Here is an 18652-nt window from a genome sequence, read left to right on the forward strand (position 1 = left end):
ATTTATTACAGCTTTCCTTCTAACTTTTGCGCATTTGCGGATGCAACCGTTTTTAACCGAGACGATTTTCTCAGCGAGCAAACAAGGAACGGTCAATCTCCGCGTTATCGTCGTTGTTCTTCCTTTCCGTTACCGTCTCGCTGATTTCTTTATACGTTAGAGTTAGAGTTTTGCGAGGGGCGAAGGAAGGGCGAGATACGATCCACTTGTCGGCGAACGAAAGAATTTCTTCGAATCGTACAGAATCGAGGGAATCTAATTAATCTGCGACGGTAATCGATCGAACACCTCGAAAGTCGATATTTTAGAAATTTTTTAAAAATTTCCCGTCTCTCGACCCGGTCTCGAACGTTTCGTTCCGTCGCCTCGATAGAGACGAATCGCCTAACGAAAAAAAGACTCGATGGTGCCGGTTCTTCTTTACTTCTAGTTTAGGCGTTTTTGCTCCTATGTTTCGAAAAAGTGGTCTGTTGGCTTCGTCCCGACATCTTACGAAGGATCGTTGTCGGATTTGGAATCGATTTCCGCTTGATGTATGTATATCGTTAAGTAGTTGGGTCTAGAAGAGAACCAGAGACTTTACTCTTTGTCCCTGGTGTGAGATTTAGCGAAATTGGATGTTGGAGATTGAAAATCGGCTCCTCGTCAATGATAAACTGCGTAATTTGGTTAAATTTGAAAGAATGATTTATAAATTGATAAAATGATAACTGCATATTGGAAAGTGGATTCTATCGTCGAGGCACACGTATTTATTATACAAGGAACGGAAAAAATATCACGCGGAATCCAGTTACCGATTTTTATTGCGTTTTCGGTTACCCTTATTTATAGGTAAAAATATACGCGTCGTATAACATTTACATATTTATATATATAACGATATATACATATACAGGATCGCCACGATTTTTCAGACCTTTTCGCTTTTCATCTGACGAAAAAATGTTTCCAATGTAATCTAATCTGTGCTCTGTCAACGACAAATTTCAAAAATAACAATTCTAAAGCGCATAACTACCGTGCGTAAGTTTTTAGATACGCCTAAATTGTCGCGTAACATAGGTAGCCTTGAAACTTAACGTTGGAAACTTAACAGGATCGTAACGAAAAAAAGAAAGGGGGAGACGTGACGGGTAAAAGGGACGATCGGTGAAAATTGAAGCTGACTTTAATCGGAAAGCTGAAAATTAAATGCAGGTAAATAGAAACGTAATTCGAATTCGGCTTTTGTTTTCGGATGCGCGTGAAATTTGAGCAAGGTTGTGAGTAAATTGGGGGTACGGTGAGTTTTTTTTCTGGTACCGTGAAAGTAAATTGCTTCTAGTTTTTCACATAAAACGTGAAAAAAAAAGCGACGTTAGTTGTAGTTAAAATGGAAGAAAAAATATAGTTGACCGGAATACTCTCGTGAAAAGCTTATTCACGGTATTGATTTTTAGTCGGATTTCGAATTTCTTGATGATCGATAAGGTTGATTCGTTGTCGCCATTACCGTGTACGTATATTATTGATTCATTAACGCTATATTAGGGAAAACTCGACGAGTACGATATAAAATTCTTACGGCATCTTATTTCCGTCTATACTCATCAGCCAGCGGAGGCGATTCGACGTTTTATAGAGCGGAATATCTTTACGTGCTCGTTCGGCTGCATTTGCATTCCATGTTCTCTCGCTTATCGATCCAGAATGGCTATATAGTTTTGATCGGTTGAAAACCCGTTCTTTCTCGTTTTCTTTTTTAAGGGGGCGAACTAAAAAAAGGGGGAGGGAAGAAAGCGGCGCGTCGAGAAGGAAAAATGGGGTTGCTCGTAACCGAGTCTCCCGCTGGCCTGACGCGAGGAGAAAGCGTAAGCTTTCGCTCGTTAAAATTCCTAATAACGTAAATAACGGTGACGCGATGTCGAGGATAACGAGGCAATTTCCAGCTACGTTCGACCGCGTTTGAATTCTGCGATTCTCTCTCGTCGTTCTCCACCAACGAGACGGCGTTTGTAAAATACAAACTTGATAAAGCTTTGCTTGTCCTGAATTTTCCTACGTTATTTCACGCTGATTGGAGTTTAAGCTGTATCCTCCGACGTCGATGCGGATTTAACACGTATATCGAGCCCCGTGTATCTCGCGTTACTTAGCGAACAGAATTCTCGCGGGACTTTTAGTTTACGAGCGATCGGATGCATCACCGATCGGTTCAAATATTTATATTCAGTCTTGCTGCCTTGATCTCTGGTTAATCCATAGATCGTCGAACGCTTTTCTCCGATCAAGCAATTACGTATATCGCGTCGATACGCGGTCGAAATAAAAAAGCAAAAGGTTTCAACGGCTTTCGGTCGGTAGGGCTGAATAAATACAAATAATTACCTACACGTATAAAATATATCTAGAAAAATTTTTTTGTCCATGCTAACTCGTCATTTTCTCTTAGCGATCTATCCTCTTAGAAAATATCGTATATCGTGAGTAGACAAAGGTCAGGATCACAGAGCGGATAAAGGCGAATTAAGTTTTTATTTCCCGAAATTATCCTTAACCGTGAAATATTAATGTCGAAGTGATCGACGCTTCTAGGAAAACTCTACATCTGGTCTTCGGTTCTCTCAAGCGCCGAGGTCATCGATAGCGCATAGACAAAAGAATGCGTCGACGACAGACCGTAAGCGGCACACGTGCGACGTTGGCTAAAGCGTTCTTTTAGTTTCAGGGTAACATCGCTAGCGTACGGATCTGGACCAGCTTACATCGTATTCCACACTTTGTACTTTACATTCACAATAAATATATACTTTCAATATCTTACAATTTACCCACGCGTTTCTTTGATTTCCACATATATCGAATAACCTTAACAATTAACAAAGTATTGCACGCAATGAAATTAATTACGCTATATTCGATGTTAAATTTGATACTAGAATATCGAATTCCCTTTTCCAATTGATCGTTATTCTATTTTTTTCAACGCGAAGGTGTGTATGATTTCCGCTTGTATCGATACACTCGTACATACAGAAAACGCAGATTGTCGAAGTAATTGCTTCTAGGAAAACTCTACGTCTTTCTCTCGTATACCCGTTACCTGGACACCGCCGCTACGAAGAAAATACAATTCAGTGAAGTAAAAGAATGAAAAAAAAAAAAAGAAAAAAAAGGGGGGCGGAGATATGATACGAATGTTGTTTGGGTCACGAGGTCTAGAAACAAAAAGCTATAAGTAAATTTTTATTGTTATCTCTTGTAACTTTCAGTTAGAGTCACACACCGAGCTTAATTTTTTTTTTGGTAATGTCCTTTGCTGTAAATGTATGCTGCCCATCACTTTCTATTCTAACGTAACACTGCCACAGTGCGAATCTGGAGCAGCATACATCGTACTTATACCTGTACTTGTACTTATTTCAATATATTCCTATCACACATTCATCCACGCGTTCCTCTATCAGATAACCTCAACACAGATAATATCGCGTTAGGGTTACTTTACTAAAGATACTGTATATAAATAGCTATGATTTTCTCTTAAATAATCTTACAATCCATAAAATACTCGAAAGACGCCGCATCGAAACGCTCCCATAAACAGCCAGGGAAAATCGTTAGCCTTCCTCGGAACCATCCATTTGATGGCACGATAACAACTATTTCCTTCTTTCTACCATTCTGCCAGTCATTTTGTCCCTTTAATAAACACGTAATTCCTCCTCGAAGATCGATGTCGGAGTTCCGACATGCTCATCCGCCTTTCCACTATTAGGAAAACCGCAAGTCAGGCTAACTCGATTCTGTTTAACTTATCCGGACGATTTCTTTCGTGTTTACGAATCCCAGCCGCGAATTATTTACCTCGGAGACAGGGTCGGAAACAATCGTGGCCTGCGTGCGAAGATCGTCGTCGATGGTGATTCTCTTGGAAAGTGCGATTGATCGCGCAGGCCAAGTATCAGAGAATGCAGCTGTACCGACTTGAGGCGTACGTGGTGGACCGTTCCACCGTTTCCAGTCGGAGAGAGGGCTGTCTGTTGCTGCCAACTTAGACAAAGAGGAACATCTCTACCGTCTCTATTTTGACCCTGGTTTCTACGCGGACCGTCTCTATATTACTTCGTCTGGTTCGGCTCGCACTCGACCGGCATGCGAAGGCGCAGGGGTGGCAGCAACAACAGCGAGCAACGTCGAGGGACGGATGGACGAGGCTGGAAAACACGAGCCTCTTCTCTGGAACAGGGAGATGCCGTCGGACGAAAAGGAATCGTGGCTTAGGTAGGAGAAGAGCGGAGAAACGACGTTCTCGATGAAGGAGATGGAAAAGAATCAACGAGGACGCGAAGACGGTGTCGAGAAGAATCGAGGGAGGCGAGTGCGATGGTGCAGTTCGAAGAGGAGGAGGAAGAAGAGAGAGAGAAAAGAGGAGGAGAATAGGGAACAGTCGAAGAGGAGCAAACGGGGAAGATGGAAGAGGGAGAAAATTGAGCAGAAGAGCGGCAGAGAAGGTGAAAGAGGGAGGAAAGTGGAAAGAGGAGGAGAACCGGAACGACCCGGGGGTTGCCGTGGCGTTATCGACCGGACTGGTGGTCGGTACGAAACCAGGCGTCGGCGCCGTGGATGTCCCGGCTTCCTCAAGTGCCGGACCATCCTCCACCTCCACCGTTACCACCACCACTACCACCACCATCGCCTCCACCACCACCGACTGGCAGCAGCAGCAGCAGCAGCAGCAGCAGCAGCAGCAGCACCAGCAGCAGCAGCAGCAGCCAGCAGCAGCACCAGCACCAGCACCAGCACCGCCACCTCCATGGAGGTCGCGCGGTTGGCCATCAGTAGAGCCCGGGACAGACTGCCGATCGCGCACACGGAGGGTGCGGGTCGTACATGGGATTGGTCGTCGAATCGGGTTTGGTCGGTCGGTTGTTCGGTCATAGCGCGGTTGTTCTCGGTGTATACGCACGCGAACGGTTCACGAGGACAAGTTTCGATTCTTTTTTCTTTCCTCCGTTCTCTCCCGTTGTTTCCTGCTTTCCCGATGTCGCTGCAAATTTTACCAGCGTACGAAGTAATCGTCGGTGACGCGATTCGTGACGCGACGTTGTGAGCAACATCTTCTGTCGGAAATAGCAGTGACAGCTGGAGAGCAGCGATCACGGGATGAAAACACCTCGTGGGTGGTGGTGGTGAGAGAGGGTGCAGGTGGTGGAGTGGCGGACGAGTTTGTTCGCGAGCCGAGCGAACCAAATTGACCTGCACTAGTGCGGTGTGAACTAGACGTGGATTTGATACCGGATCGTCCGATCATGTTCCTTCGATCCTTCATCGCCCGCCATGTGTGCTGCTTGCCATTGTCCGATATATCGGACTGGGCCAGTTCGTGGCAAGACGACTACCGTCGTGTTATCGGATTTGCGTCGCAGTTCGTTGACTGAACAAAGCTGACTCTCGTTGCATTGACTGTATACCGACGAGAGATATCCGTGGAGCTTTGTACGAAATTCGAAAACGGTACGTCGATATAACGGTGTAACGAAAGGCCGAGTAACAGCTGGCGAGATTAGCGTTCGGTTGTTCCTCGTTTTACGATGCCAATGAACGGATCCGAGCGCAGCTCTCTATCCTTGTCTAATCATACAGATTGCGAACGACCTGCTCGCTCGGGCTTATAGTTTAATAGCGAACTACTTAGTAAATTGTTAACTTCGTTCCCCCTCTCCTACTTCGAGCCGTTTAAGTTCCAAGGTATGCAGATACACGGCGGATGGAGAACTTTTAGTTAGCTTACGGTTTAATCATGGTTGAAAAGATCTCGTAACTTTGCCGACGTTTCCTTCTCTACCTTTTTGGCACGCCGAGTAACAGCCGACGATTTCCGCATTTTCGACGATGGTCTGACTTTCCTCCTTCTCCGCTGTCTCTTCTCTTCTCTTCTCTTCTGTCTCGTACTCGTTTGCGAAACAATTTGCAAACTACCACGATGCTGATAAACGAACTTCTCGATCTTTCCTTACCACCTTCTTCTCTAAATCGACTATTTATATAGCATCGAAGGTCAATTTTTCCATCCGATCGTACACGATATCTAAATTGATTTTTAGCTTTCCTTGTAACCTTTTCCTCGAAATTATCCGCAAAAGTATAATATTTCCAACCGGATGGTTACACGCGATACGTAATCTAATTTCTAACTCTAATAACTACTGTTGTCAACTTGCAAGCATCGTAATTACTCGTAAAACATAGAATCGAATCGAGTCGGGGCTTACGGTTCGTAAAGACAAGGCGTCGACATCTCGATCGGAAAGTTTGCAGGTCCATCATTCCGGGTCTCTCTGTAATTCCTCGAGAATCGATTGCGCTAGCCTGGCAGTTCGAACGGACAGAGGCTGGCTCCGACGTATTATTAATCGTCTCGCTTGTCCCCTGCAATTAGCGCGAGCTAGGAATTTAATTTCAACTGCGAACAATTCTCCACGGTTTCCCGTGTTCCACCGTCTCGATAATGCACCGGGTTATCGATATCTCGGTCAGTGGTGACAGCGGAGCGAAGATAAGGACGGAATCGCGTCGAATTCGACGAGTAATCCGCCCATACTTTGATCCTCTTTCCAAGTTGTAAAGTATAGTCTAGAGTCGCAACGATAGAAGCAACGAGTACTTGACACGCAATTCGATTTGACCGTGGAATTTCGCACGTCCGACGAGTTTGAGATAAACGCATTCGTCTCGCTGGATAGAATATAAAGTACACAGGAAACGGAACGTCGTTTATCGTAGTGTATAAATTTTCGACGAGGGCGGTAACTTAAATGCTTCTTAAACTTTATGTACCTCGGAGACACAGCGTCGAGTATTAGCGGTATAAATTTTTATGACAGTGGACGTCCGTAATTTTCATTCTGCTTGCTGCTCGTTCCAACTCTTTGTCCGCTCTTTACGAACACGGTTTATTGTTTTTCCTCGTTCTCGTGCAAACGATACGTCCTTCTTTGCTATCGAAATTTTACGATTCTTTCGTGGTTCTCCTAAGTCGATACATTTCGTTCGTTCGAACGTTCTTAACTTTAATTCCTTATTTTTTTAATTAAAGCCTTTTAATTCTTTCATTTACATTTTAACGTTCCACGTTGACATCGCGATATCGCGATAGCGAATAAAAGTGAAACCTTCGATGAACGAACAGTGACACATACACGTATATTTGACTCGTACGTTAGTTAATTACTTCAGCGATGCAACTATAAAAAAGGAATCTAATACGTATCGTGATCCATAATTACACGTATTAACGGGGCTTTTACCAGATTTGCTTCGAAATTTTCATACGATTTTTTAAAAGCTACACTTAGTTTAAGCCGTGGCTTTTCCACTATCGCCAACTCTGGCATTACGACGTGTAAAAGAACGTATACCACTACTGGTACGCTACGACAAACGGACAGAAGACGAAAATATGTCGCAGTTGGTTTTATCTTGCTACTTGATTCTACGCCACCTGCTTTCTGCCTCTACCTGTACGTTGTAAAATCTTCTAAAATTTCACTTTGACGTAGATCCTTCTTTATTTCGATGTATCGTGACATTTAAATTCCAAATTACAAGCCTCGATATAATCTGGCGAACAGATAGTTTCGAAAAATGTTCGCATGTATTCTTCGATCTGGCTAGTTCGCAGTTACCTGTCCTTTCCGAGCGCTCGATATTTTTCACAAAGATTTACGCAAAATACGAATAATCTATGATAGATACAAGTAGGTACGTAGAATCTGTTTCAAACTTTTAATCTATGACAAAGTAACGGGGATACGATTTCCGAATCTTCCTTTCGGTATTTTTTGTAACACGAAGCAAGTTAAAAATCGTATCTTCTTTGCAAATTTCTTCGGACATTACGCTATTTTATGATCGACATTGTTTAATAATGTTTCGATCAAACGTGATAATATTTTAATCGTGTTTCAAGAATTTTTCAAACCAATAGCTCGGATATTAAACAACTCGAAGACAAAGCATTTTTCAGTGACAAAATAGTCGTTCCACTTTTATTAAATACGGCTGTATCATTTAATAAATACGAATTTCGTAACTAAGGTGCATCCTATCCAAAAAGGAAACAAACATTCGAATACTTAGCGGCGATCGTGTACGTACTTTCGTGTGATTCACGAATGGCTGACTCGTTAACGAATCCAACGCCGAATTCGATCAACAATTAAATATTTGACGTTAAATCCCTTGGTAATCCACTTACTAGATCAAGTTCCGCAGTTTCGTCAAATTTAATACATCGCTTGAAATATGTTTACGTATATACATACGTATTGTAATTGGCTTCGATTCCCTATGGAGAAGCGAGTTTGTCGATGTCAACTTACTTATTAGACAGAGAGGTAGAGAAGAGAGCAGAGGAAGGAGGGAGGGGGGGGGAGGAGACGAGGCGGACACAAGTTACACTGGACGAAGCAAAGGATCGTGTTTAAAGCAGGCGTACAACTTGGAAATTGGAAATTCTCGCATTGCCGCAGAACCGGTATTATTGGGTTTTCGTGTCATTTGCGGCAACTCGAAACCGGCCGTGTTACAAATTGAGTTGTCCGATGTAATTCCCGGCAGACTGAAAAAGCCCGTTGAACGTCTACAGAAACGCGAAACAAAAGCAACCCTGTTGGTTTTCGGTACCAGATTGTAACGTTATTATTCCATTAGTTTCTGACGAAGTCGCACTTCGTTTATATGCCATGCAATTTCAGTTCGAGACTAATTTATTTAGGCGTCTTTGCGTTCCCGTCGTGGATTTTGCAATTTCTCCTTAATGTAGGTACTTTAAACTCGTCGTCGTATTAAAGTTGGTACAACGTTTAGCGAAGATTCCAAAAAATAGAAATCTTTCGACGAATCGTTACATTTTTGTATTTTGTATATTTGATAATCTCAGTGGATCCACTTTTTCCCTTCTGACCGGATTCTCTTGTTTTTGACGTATATAATATTGTAAATTTATCAGATTTCACACGAATTATAACGTATGAAAGTTATTAGAAAGAAAAATATTTCTTTCAAGAAATACCTTGACGTTGTGATTTGTGACCGCGCTTTGATAAAGTCGCACATTCGGGTGGAAGATATCTCTTCGTTCGTGGTAATTGGACACAATGTATGTGTAATATCTTGCATTTGATATATTTCATACAGTCTGTTCTAGGAAATAGCGTGCACGTATTTCGCACCGCTTCTACTATGAACGTACAAAATACAAACAAGAAACTTTGTACGAGCATATTAACCACAAATACTTGCTTCCTTGGTTCCGTAAATTTTAAGTAAATTTGACTTGTTCGATCGTAAGACATAAAGATATTCTTCTGGTCTCGAGAGTTCCCTTACGATTCGACGTTATGATCTTTCGATTAAAACAATTATAGAATACAGCCATCCTTGTTGTTATTTCTGTTACAGAAAATCACGGTTCAACCGTCTACGTGAAAAGAAGCCACCGAAGAAACCACTAGCAGCGTACGAATAAAATCAAGGAATTGATTAATAGAGTTACGATATACCGTAGTAAACAAGTCGAGACAAGTGTATATACTCTGAGAACTGCCAAATCGTCCCCGATATCCTGCTCCGTGTCGCCATAAAGTCTTCGAAGCTTTTCCTCGTTGAAGTTATACAAGGAACAGTCGGTAATAGTCGACGCTAGATCTCCGGAAGCTGATCGTGTTCCAGGGGTGGCCATAGGTATAGTCGTACCCTAGCCGCCGATGCTTTCCTCAAAATCATTCAACGACGTCGACTCGAGCTCGTCGCTCATTGCACGAACGACGACGACGACGACGACGACGACGACGACGACGACGACGAGCCTGATAATATCGAGAACCGACGACTTCCGGGCATCGCGGAAGTTCGTTGCCGGCCACGCACGTCCTCGAGGATGGAATTGAGAGTCTTGCAGCCGATAAGCGCGCTAGCACCGATCTTTTTCGAGTTGACGACGAATCGTTGGACAATCGAGACGAAACAACAGAGGGTGAATAGTGGGTTACACTGGGAGTTGGGTGTGGATAAAGAAGGTGGAAAGACTGAGAGCAGATATAGCAGGGAGGAGAAATCTTGGAGATCGAAGGAAAAAGAAGACAGAAGCAGCAAGGAAGACGCGAAAGGGAGCTTTCTCGACGCGAAAGAAGAAGTCGCTAGATCGGGAACAGTGATAAACGAAAGTCCGAAGAAGCAAGAAAGTCGTAGAGAGGATAGGCCGATAGAAGACACAGAGGGGAGGAAAGATACGAGAGACGGAGAAGAGAAGAACAAGGTAAATAAAGATATAGAGCGAGAAGGAAGGGAAGAAGAAGAAGAAGAAGAAGAAGAGGGACGTCCCCTGGCAGGAGGGCCCCACAGATGCGGGGCCCGGAGGGGCCAGTCCGCGGCGGCGTGACGCGATGCGGACGTCCTCCTCCTCGTCTCCGAGGAAGAGGAAGAGGAAATACCTCTCGCCTCTCGATCCTATCGAAAAGCTGCCTCCCTTGGACAATAGTCTCGGCCTGTCGTTTATCTTCCACGATGTTTACGACGAGTGTGTCGACACTGTCTTCCACTGTGCTCCGGTGTACCAGCGGTGCCTTTGGCCGAAAGCTGTTGCCGAGAAGCGTCGGCCGTCTACCGAGCTCGCAATTCGTTCATCGGTTGATCAAATTTTCGGCAACGAGCCGGGATCGTGGCATTTTTGCAACGACGATGGCGACTCGAGGAAAAACGGTATCGTCGGGAAAGGAGGCGAGTGGAGGGAAGGATTTGTACAGACTCGTTACGAGAACAGAGCAGACAGATCGAAAAAGTGTTTGGCAACGATCGTCGTGTTCCTCGGACTGTTGTGCGGACATTGGTGCTCTGGTGGAGCGGAGGCACTTGCTGGTAGCCAGAAATACAGCACGAGAACGGTCAGGACCAGGTACGGTACGTTGCGCGGTGTCGAGGACAGATCATCCACGTCTGTCGAGACTTATTACGGCGTGCCATACGCCACACCGCCGATTGGAGCGTTGCGATACATGCCACCGGTTACGCCGACACCGTGGCGTGGAATCAAGCTGGCGGATACCATGCCACCCGCGTGTCCTCAGAAGCCACCGGAACCGGACCCGAGTCTGCCGCGGTCCAAACGGGCTTACCTCGAGAGGCTAGCACCGTTGCTGGCCAATCAGAGCGAAGACTGCCTATACTTAAACCTCTATGTGCCCAAATCTCCTCACGGTGAGTGCAACTCGTTACCCGTTTCTTACGTTTCTCGCGCCGCTCAGTTTTTCTCGGAATTCATATCGAATTGATTAATTGAAAAAGAAAGATCGTGATTAGGTGCAAAGCGATTCGCGATCCGCCAACGGACGATAAGCAAAAAATAGGCATTTTCAACGAGTTTCTTTCTCTTCCTCTTCCTCCTTTTCCTCTGCTCTCTCTCTCTACTTAATGGTATAATTTAGCAGTCTGCAAAGTATCACGGAAGTAATCGTTGTGCGAATGACCCTTGTCCGATTAACATCGTAATTTTAAGGGTTGAAATCTCGCTTTAAATAAGAGAATTCATTTCGTTATCAGCTCTAAACTTGAACGTTGAACAAACCACGACAATAATTTAATTTAAATAATTTTACACGATAGCCAAAGTGGCTGTTTGCACGCGAAACGTCAAGTGAAATTTTATAGCTAATACATTCGTCCTTACAAATGTGCGGTTATGGTCACGTCTAGTTTTATCGCTCACGTTTCTGGATGGTCATTTATCGTTTAATGACTGTAATCGTGAGTTCGTAACATGGTTACGTAACATCGAACGTGATAAGACATAGTTTCATTCGTATTTTCTTGTTGAATCCGGAAAATAATTTCAATGCAAACAAATGACAAATACCCGAATTTGCAATTTCGTAGTTGGCGTTCAATTTTATCGTATACGCCGATCAACGTAGGAATTGAAAAGAAACGGAAGACGATGGTCTTACAAATATCTATTTTGAAATTTCTCTCGAAACTTACGATCAATCGTGACATTTTTCACGAAGAAATTTACGAAAATCGGATTAAGCAAAATTCTGATTCGAAATCTCCAAGGAGTTGCAAATAGTTTTCGAAAGATCGTCACATCGTGACGTGACATCATCCGATAGAAATACTTCTACTTGGGATTTTCGATCAACAAATCGTAAAGCGAATTTCGTTTCTTCCTATCGTATCTATCGTGATTCGGCTAGTACGGTCGAGTTTGCACGATGGGACGTGATTATTCTGAACAACGGATCATAGTTAATCGGATCACGTTCTTTTCGGTATATCGATGATAATAATAATAATAATACGGGTGCGAGTAAGCAAATTTTTCGATCGGTCGGACGTGTACGAGTCACCGAATCTTTGTGCATAGTCGACGAAAAGTGCACCGCGGTCCACCGAACCAGGATGCAGTGCTTTTCGGCAACGGATCATCGCGTCACTTGTAAATCGATGACTCCGTTCTTTCCTACGATTTCTCTATGCCCGGCTATAATATCTAAAACGAAAGAGGAGTTGTACGTGCTTTCTCGATTTATCGGACAATCTATCGTAGTAACGTGAAAATTTCTCCTCGTTTCTGCTTCGTTCGACGATACTTCTCGTAAAAGCGTATTTTCTGTCCTATCGAAGTAGGAGGATACGTTACAGGGAATTTGTTGCTTTGATCGTTCGTGTTAATCCGAGGACGCTTCGATAGACGGCAAACAAATAATAACACCTTGATACAAACAACGATTACAAATATTTTCCAGCTTCGAGATATACGACGTTGTTGATGCAAGAAATAGCAAAGAAAAAAATAATCCGTAATAATACCGTATAGTACGCTATTCCTAAGTATTGTAAACGTTTTTTGCGTACGAATTTTGTGTTTAGTTAATAATTCTGTCGCCAATTGCACCAAGTTTTCAATCGACTTATCGCTTCACGCTATATTTCACTCCGCAGTATTTTACGCTATAGGTATTGGCCAATTTATAGCGATGCGCTAACGCTATAACGGTCGTGATCCATATGAGATCACCTTTATTGTTACATTCTATAACGGTGTAATAGATAGGCAAGGATTAAACTTGCGCAGAAGCCAGTGTTCGCAAGTGACTAATAACTCTTTTATGATGGTAGATTAATATCATAGCTGCTATATTACGTAGCATATATGACTACACGATCACGTACTCTTAATTACTCGTCCCTCGTCTCAGTTAATTCTTGTTAACGCGTAAAGAATAATTTCTGTGCAACGAAGGTAGAATGAAAATTCGGTTTTATATCTTTTCAACGTTTTGTTTCCTTAATTATACAGCTAAGGTATCGTTCACTTCGTTGTAGCAACTTTCCTGTAATTTAACGTAGTTACATAGATTCGAAATTACTGTTCGCGTAACTAAAATTTTATTGCGTTATCGGATTTCACAGTGTCGGAAACGTAGATAAAAATATTTGCGAGTTGGTGATATCGATCGACAGGAAGTTTTTGCACGTTATTACACAACGGATCACCTGTCATTGGATAGGTACAAAAGCATTTTTCAAATATCTATGCATTATCGACTGAAAAGTTTATATTTTTTTTTTTTGTTGTATTTATCTTTATTTATCGGTAATAGGGGAAGAAGAAGACGGTGATTTGATCGAAGGTAACGGACACGTGTGTAGATAAAACGTTCTGCGCGCTAAACAAAAAACGAGTGGATCGTCGAATATCGGGAGTGCGTTTGGTAACAAGGTCTCTCTCTTCTCTCGTTTCATCCTCGTTTCTTCCTTCTTTTCGTTTTGACTCGCTCGGATTTCGGGAAGAAGCGGATAAACCGAAGTCGTATGCTGAAAAAAGAGCGGCAGAGGGCGGAGGAAAGAAAGCGAAAGAAAGCGGAAGAAAGGAGAGGAGCGTCTACACAAAAGAACGTCATCGATCGGTCTCTCGCGTCGTGACGCTTTTCCGATTGCGAGCCCAGCGACGAGACGACGCGAAAATCTAGACTCTAGACTACCGCATCCATCGTTAGCTTCCAAGCTGGTCTTCAAGCGTCTTAAGGATAGCTGCTTCCATCCTCGAGATAGGCATTTCCCTCTTATACGTATGAAATTGTTTCGACTTTGTCTTTGATCGAATCGATTACCATGTTAATGTAATGTTAGTTTTAACCATGCCTTAACGAACATTCGCTTATTTTTGCGAATATTTGTGAGACGAGTAAAATAATTTTGTTTTTTATCCCAATTATCGACAACATTTATTTACCCGACGATAGCATGGAAAAATGTAATAAAAAATTCGCGTTAAAAGGCGAATACGGACGTATAAAGTGTAATTTATTCGAAGAAAGGAAGAAAGCGTATTTATTTTTAACAGATACGTTACTCGTGCCGATGATCGTGATAGTCGATAGTTGACTAACGATAAGCCATATTTTCGTTTTCAAGTCGTTTTCGATCTTCGAATTTCTACGTTACAAAGTATTTTACTGCAGGGAATATCTTATTTCGTTCAAAAGATATTCCTTCTGCGACGATACAAGCATTTCCACGGCTAACAAGAACGCATCAAACCACCGTTCTTGTCATTGCCTTTTGCATATTGAAGCGTCGTGACATAACGCTTTTCTTCCATCCTTAATTTGAACCGTGGAAACAAAGAGTAATAGCACGGTGTTAAATTTGGCGACTACGGCGCAACGTTGTAACTTGTTTTTGTGCAAAAAAGCAGTTACAACCGCCGCATAATGAACCGATGCATTATCGTGCAACAAAACCCAACTGTCCGGCTCACGACCCACGAACAAACGATGCTTTGACGTTGAGTATTATAACTCGGCTTCTAACGATCCAACTGACACGAAACTTTGACATAATGTTGGCGAAGGCTGTACTTCTAGATGGTAAAAGTTTCCTATATATGTACCGATATTTCTTCTACTCTTAGAAATTTTCGTTATTTTTGCCACAAACCTTATATTACATTCGTATTACACGAAACGTATGTACGATTATTCCGAACCTTTCGCTTATTGTCGCGTTACGTGTCTCTCAAACTTACACTTTGCCATGCAAAGCGAGCAAATATTTCTACATTTTGATCCATGTCGATTTAAGGACTCAAATCGAAGCAATATCTGCTATCGGGAAAATAATTTTCTATCTCGCGTGGCTCTGCGGCCAACGAAAAAACAAAAGACGGTGTTCGATTGCCGTTTAAGAAGATCGGGCCTGCGTTGAAATATCCTTTATTATAATAATGATAATAATTATTATTATTTCAAAAGTTTCTCCGTTCGTTTCTTTCTCGCAAAATCCCGATCGTTCCTACGTGTATTCGAATACCACACACCGAATAATACAGCGTTGCATAATTTTTCAACTATTGTTTCGATTTTTTTCCAAGAGAGAAATATAATTGTAACGTATTATAAACAGGAGTATTTTTATCATCGTCGGAGAGGAGAAAGTTGTTGGGCACGATAGACGGGAGCAACTCGCTTCGAGTTAACGTCGTGTCTGATATTAATAGCTGGTGCGGTGTTAACGAAGACAAAAGCGCGTGGGTGTGTGATTAGGTTCGTTTCGTAAATACGGAAGATAGGCGGATAAGCGTGGCAAGCTCGTAAGATTGATCTCGTTTCTGAAATTTTCATGCTCTCTAGGAGATCTATTAATCTTGCTGGTCAGCGTACAATGTGTACGGTTCACCATTGAATAAGACTTGCTACCGGCATCGTATTTTATTCGTGTATACGGTACATGATATAAAGGATGAATTCAATGGTACGAAGATCAATCTCTACTTTGTCTTCGATGCAGTGAACAGCGTGTTTATTTTAGTTACGTAAAACCATATTATCGAGCAAAGAGACTTTCGAACGAAGGAACGACGAAATACGTTTCCGATATTTTTAACGGACCCAAAAGTACAGTCATCTTCTGAACGCCATTTAATATCTAATAAAGTGCGAATGATCGAGAGCTTCTTCTTTTAGGTAACCCAGATCTAAGCTCATTTCTGATCAACGTAAAATTAGACTTTGGTTAGGCGAGCACTAGCGATCTTAGAATGAAATAGAAAAAGGAAAAAAGCGGACGTCGTGCCTGATCATCGCAGTACTATACTACTTGCGGTCTCGTCGCAAATGCCAAGAGTCGAGTCGAAATAAATTTTTTTACGGTATTTTTACGATAATTCCAACGACTCTAATTCACGCGTAGGAATAATACAAGAATGGTTGTTTTCATGGCACATGCCATATTCGTAATTTATTCAGCATGATCGTGCGAGTAACACGGTACGCGAGGTTTCAACGCATTTTCCTCGCGCGACAAACTTCTCCGTGATTTAGTTTCAATCCTGTCGAAAACGGGGACATGCATATAAATCTGTATTTTATTAGTATTCGAAAATCGAAACAGCAGATCGTTGGCGCGAAATGAAATTGGCCACGATCCAATATTCGATTCTTCCTGAACGGTAAAAAGAAGCAAGGACGCGAGAACGAAAATAATGCGTATTTCATGGCTTTTTGAAAATCGAAATAACATATTACCGGTGATCATCGAAGTAAGAATCAAGGCGATGAAGCTTGATAGGGAAAATTTATTTGTATAACGCGCGAGTGGTTAAATTCACCGTGTCATTTGCAGCGATCCGGATGATTTAACGTTTTACAACATATGGATTTTGAATGCGATGACAAAATATATAACTTTGCTGTTTTTGTATTTTCCATGCTGGGATTAATAATTCCAACGTATTCGATAATTTTATATTATTTAACGTTTCGATTGAATTTGTAAACTATTCGATATATTTCGTTCGAAAGTTAATTCATGTTAAAAGTGGAGATTTCTATCGGAACAAATTAAGAGTACAGCTCGACTTTCGTTTTAAGAACCATCGATGGAAACTACGCTTTCTAAATTATCGATACCCAAGCCAAGGCATTATGTATAAGGTATCTTATATTTCCAATATTACATAGCATCTATGATTAACGGTATTTTTAGAGATTTTGTCGGGCGAAGAAGCAATCGGTGCATTAAGCGAAACTCGAAAACATCGTACGAGACTAAAGGGACATTAAACGTTGTATCAAAGAAAAACATTCGCGAAACACGGACGCGTACAACGATTTTCCGTTACATATAACACACTGCAATTAAGGATAACGATGGCGTGTTTCTCTCTTTCTTTGCTCTCTGTCGTTGCTCTTTCGTTTCTCTATCAGACGGGCAGATTTTCTGCAAAACATATTTATCGACAGAGATTTTAACGTTTAAAAGCATCAAATAAATTAAATGAAAGGAGAGAAAGCAACATTTTCTTGTTGGATAAAGTCTCGAATCCGACTAGTCGATGCTCGATTAATTCGCTTGAAAACCAAAAGCATCACGGAACAGCGAAGGAAAATAATCTTAACGAATCAAAGAAATTTCGCTAATTATACGATTCTCATAATTAATAACGGGATTAAAAGCATGACCAATATTTACAGAACGGCTACTAAAATTAGTACGCAAACTCTCGAAATAATTCCTGCTAACATCGAATCGCGATACAATTTGTTTATGCTTTATGCTTTAGGTGCGTACCAAAGCTTACCGAGATACGCAAATTAATTCGATAGAACGTTAAGAACCGTCCAATAGCCAGCGAAAGCGTTGTCGCAACGAAAATAGAAGAACGCAACGAAATTTCTGGACAAAAGCGTATCGACAAATTCTAAACACGGATAGAATAGAATAACAAAAACCAGGAGATCATTCGAATTGCTTGATAAAGAATAGCTTATAAAACGAGCGTCAAACAGCCGCAAATTTTCACGATCGACAGGATTGTCTCCCCGGACGAACGAGCTTAACCACCCCAAGGATGCCCGCGTCATCGGCATAAACAAGAATCTCTGCCGGTCGGAATTCGCTTACGCAAAGTAGATAAGCGTAGAGTACGCTTTATCCAAGGAGATTCTGCTTCGCGGAGCGAAGCGAAACTTTTTTCCACGTGATATTCCAGCCTCGTCGTCTTAGGTGCGCATGGGTGCACGTCGCGTTTCGAAACGGCCGCCGTTGTTGCAAGCTTCGGGTCGTCTGCACGTAAGAAGCTTAGCTTAGCTTCACGATATGGCCGCGGGAAAACCAGTCAGCCATACAGAAACGAGCAAAATAAGAGAGACAGAGAGAGAGAGAGAATGAGTGAGCGAGAGTGAGCAGAGTGAGGGGACGAGGGATGGCGAGGGTAGGATTCCGGACTACGCTTCCTCCACCAGCGTAGTTTCCTTCTCTCCTTTTGCCAACATTCGAGCGAGCCAGACGGGGTATTTAAATGAGATTCCCCGGGCGAAACGTATTTGACTTAACGCCCAGGAAATCCTTTTTCTTGCCCGACCGAAGCGTAACGCTCTTGTAAATGAGTTTACGGGAGCGATTTAATGACGACAATTAACGTGGTTGCCCGGGACGCGCTCATCGGGGACCACACCCGGAATCCGCTGCTTTTTTCCTTCGCTATATTGTAATTACGTTGTAATCACGAGAAGCGATCGAGGTTTCGGTTCTGAACGTAGCTTAAACGCCTGGCGCTTCTTTTATCGGAAACAGATGCTCGTTTATCGATGTTCGTTGGTTGTCC

At 42.5% G+C, this 18652-nt stretch overlaps 1 protein-coding gene across 1 annotated transcript in view; it reads left to right on the top strand.

Moving 5' to 3' along the window:
- The first annotated feature begins 4728 nt into the window (after nt 1-4728).
- Nucleotides 4729-18652, top strand: part of LOC139988172 (neuroligin-1) — a 50499-nt gene continuing 36575 nt past the window's right edge. The window contains exons 1-2 of the mRNA XM_072005275.1: nt 4729-5499; nt 9448-11241. Coding sequence (XP_071861376.1) covers nt 10431-11241 — 811 coding nt within the window. The 5' untranslated portion in view covers nt 4729-5499; nt 9448-10430. The remainder of the gene's footprint in view (nt 5500-9447; nt 11242-18652) is intronic.

This window comes from Bombus fervidus, chromosome 6 (genome assembly GCF_041682495.2).
Source record: "Bombus fervidus isolate BK054 chromosome 6, iyBomFerv1, whole genome shotgun sequence".
NCBI classification, from domain to species: Eukaryota; Metazoa; Arthropoda; class Insecta; order Hymenoptera; family Apidae; genus Bombus; species Bombus fervidus.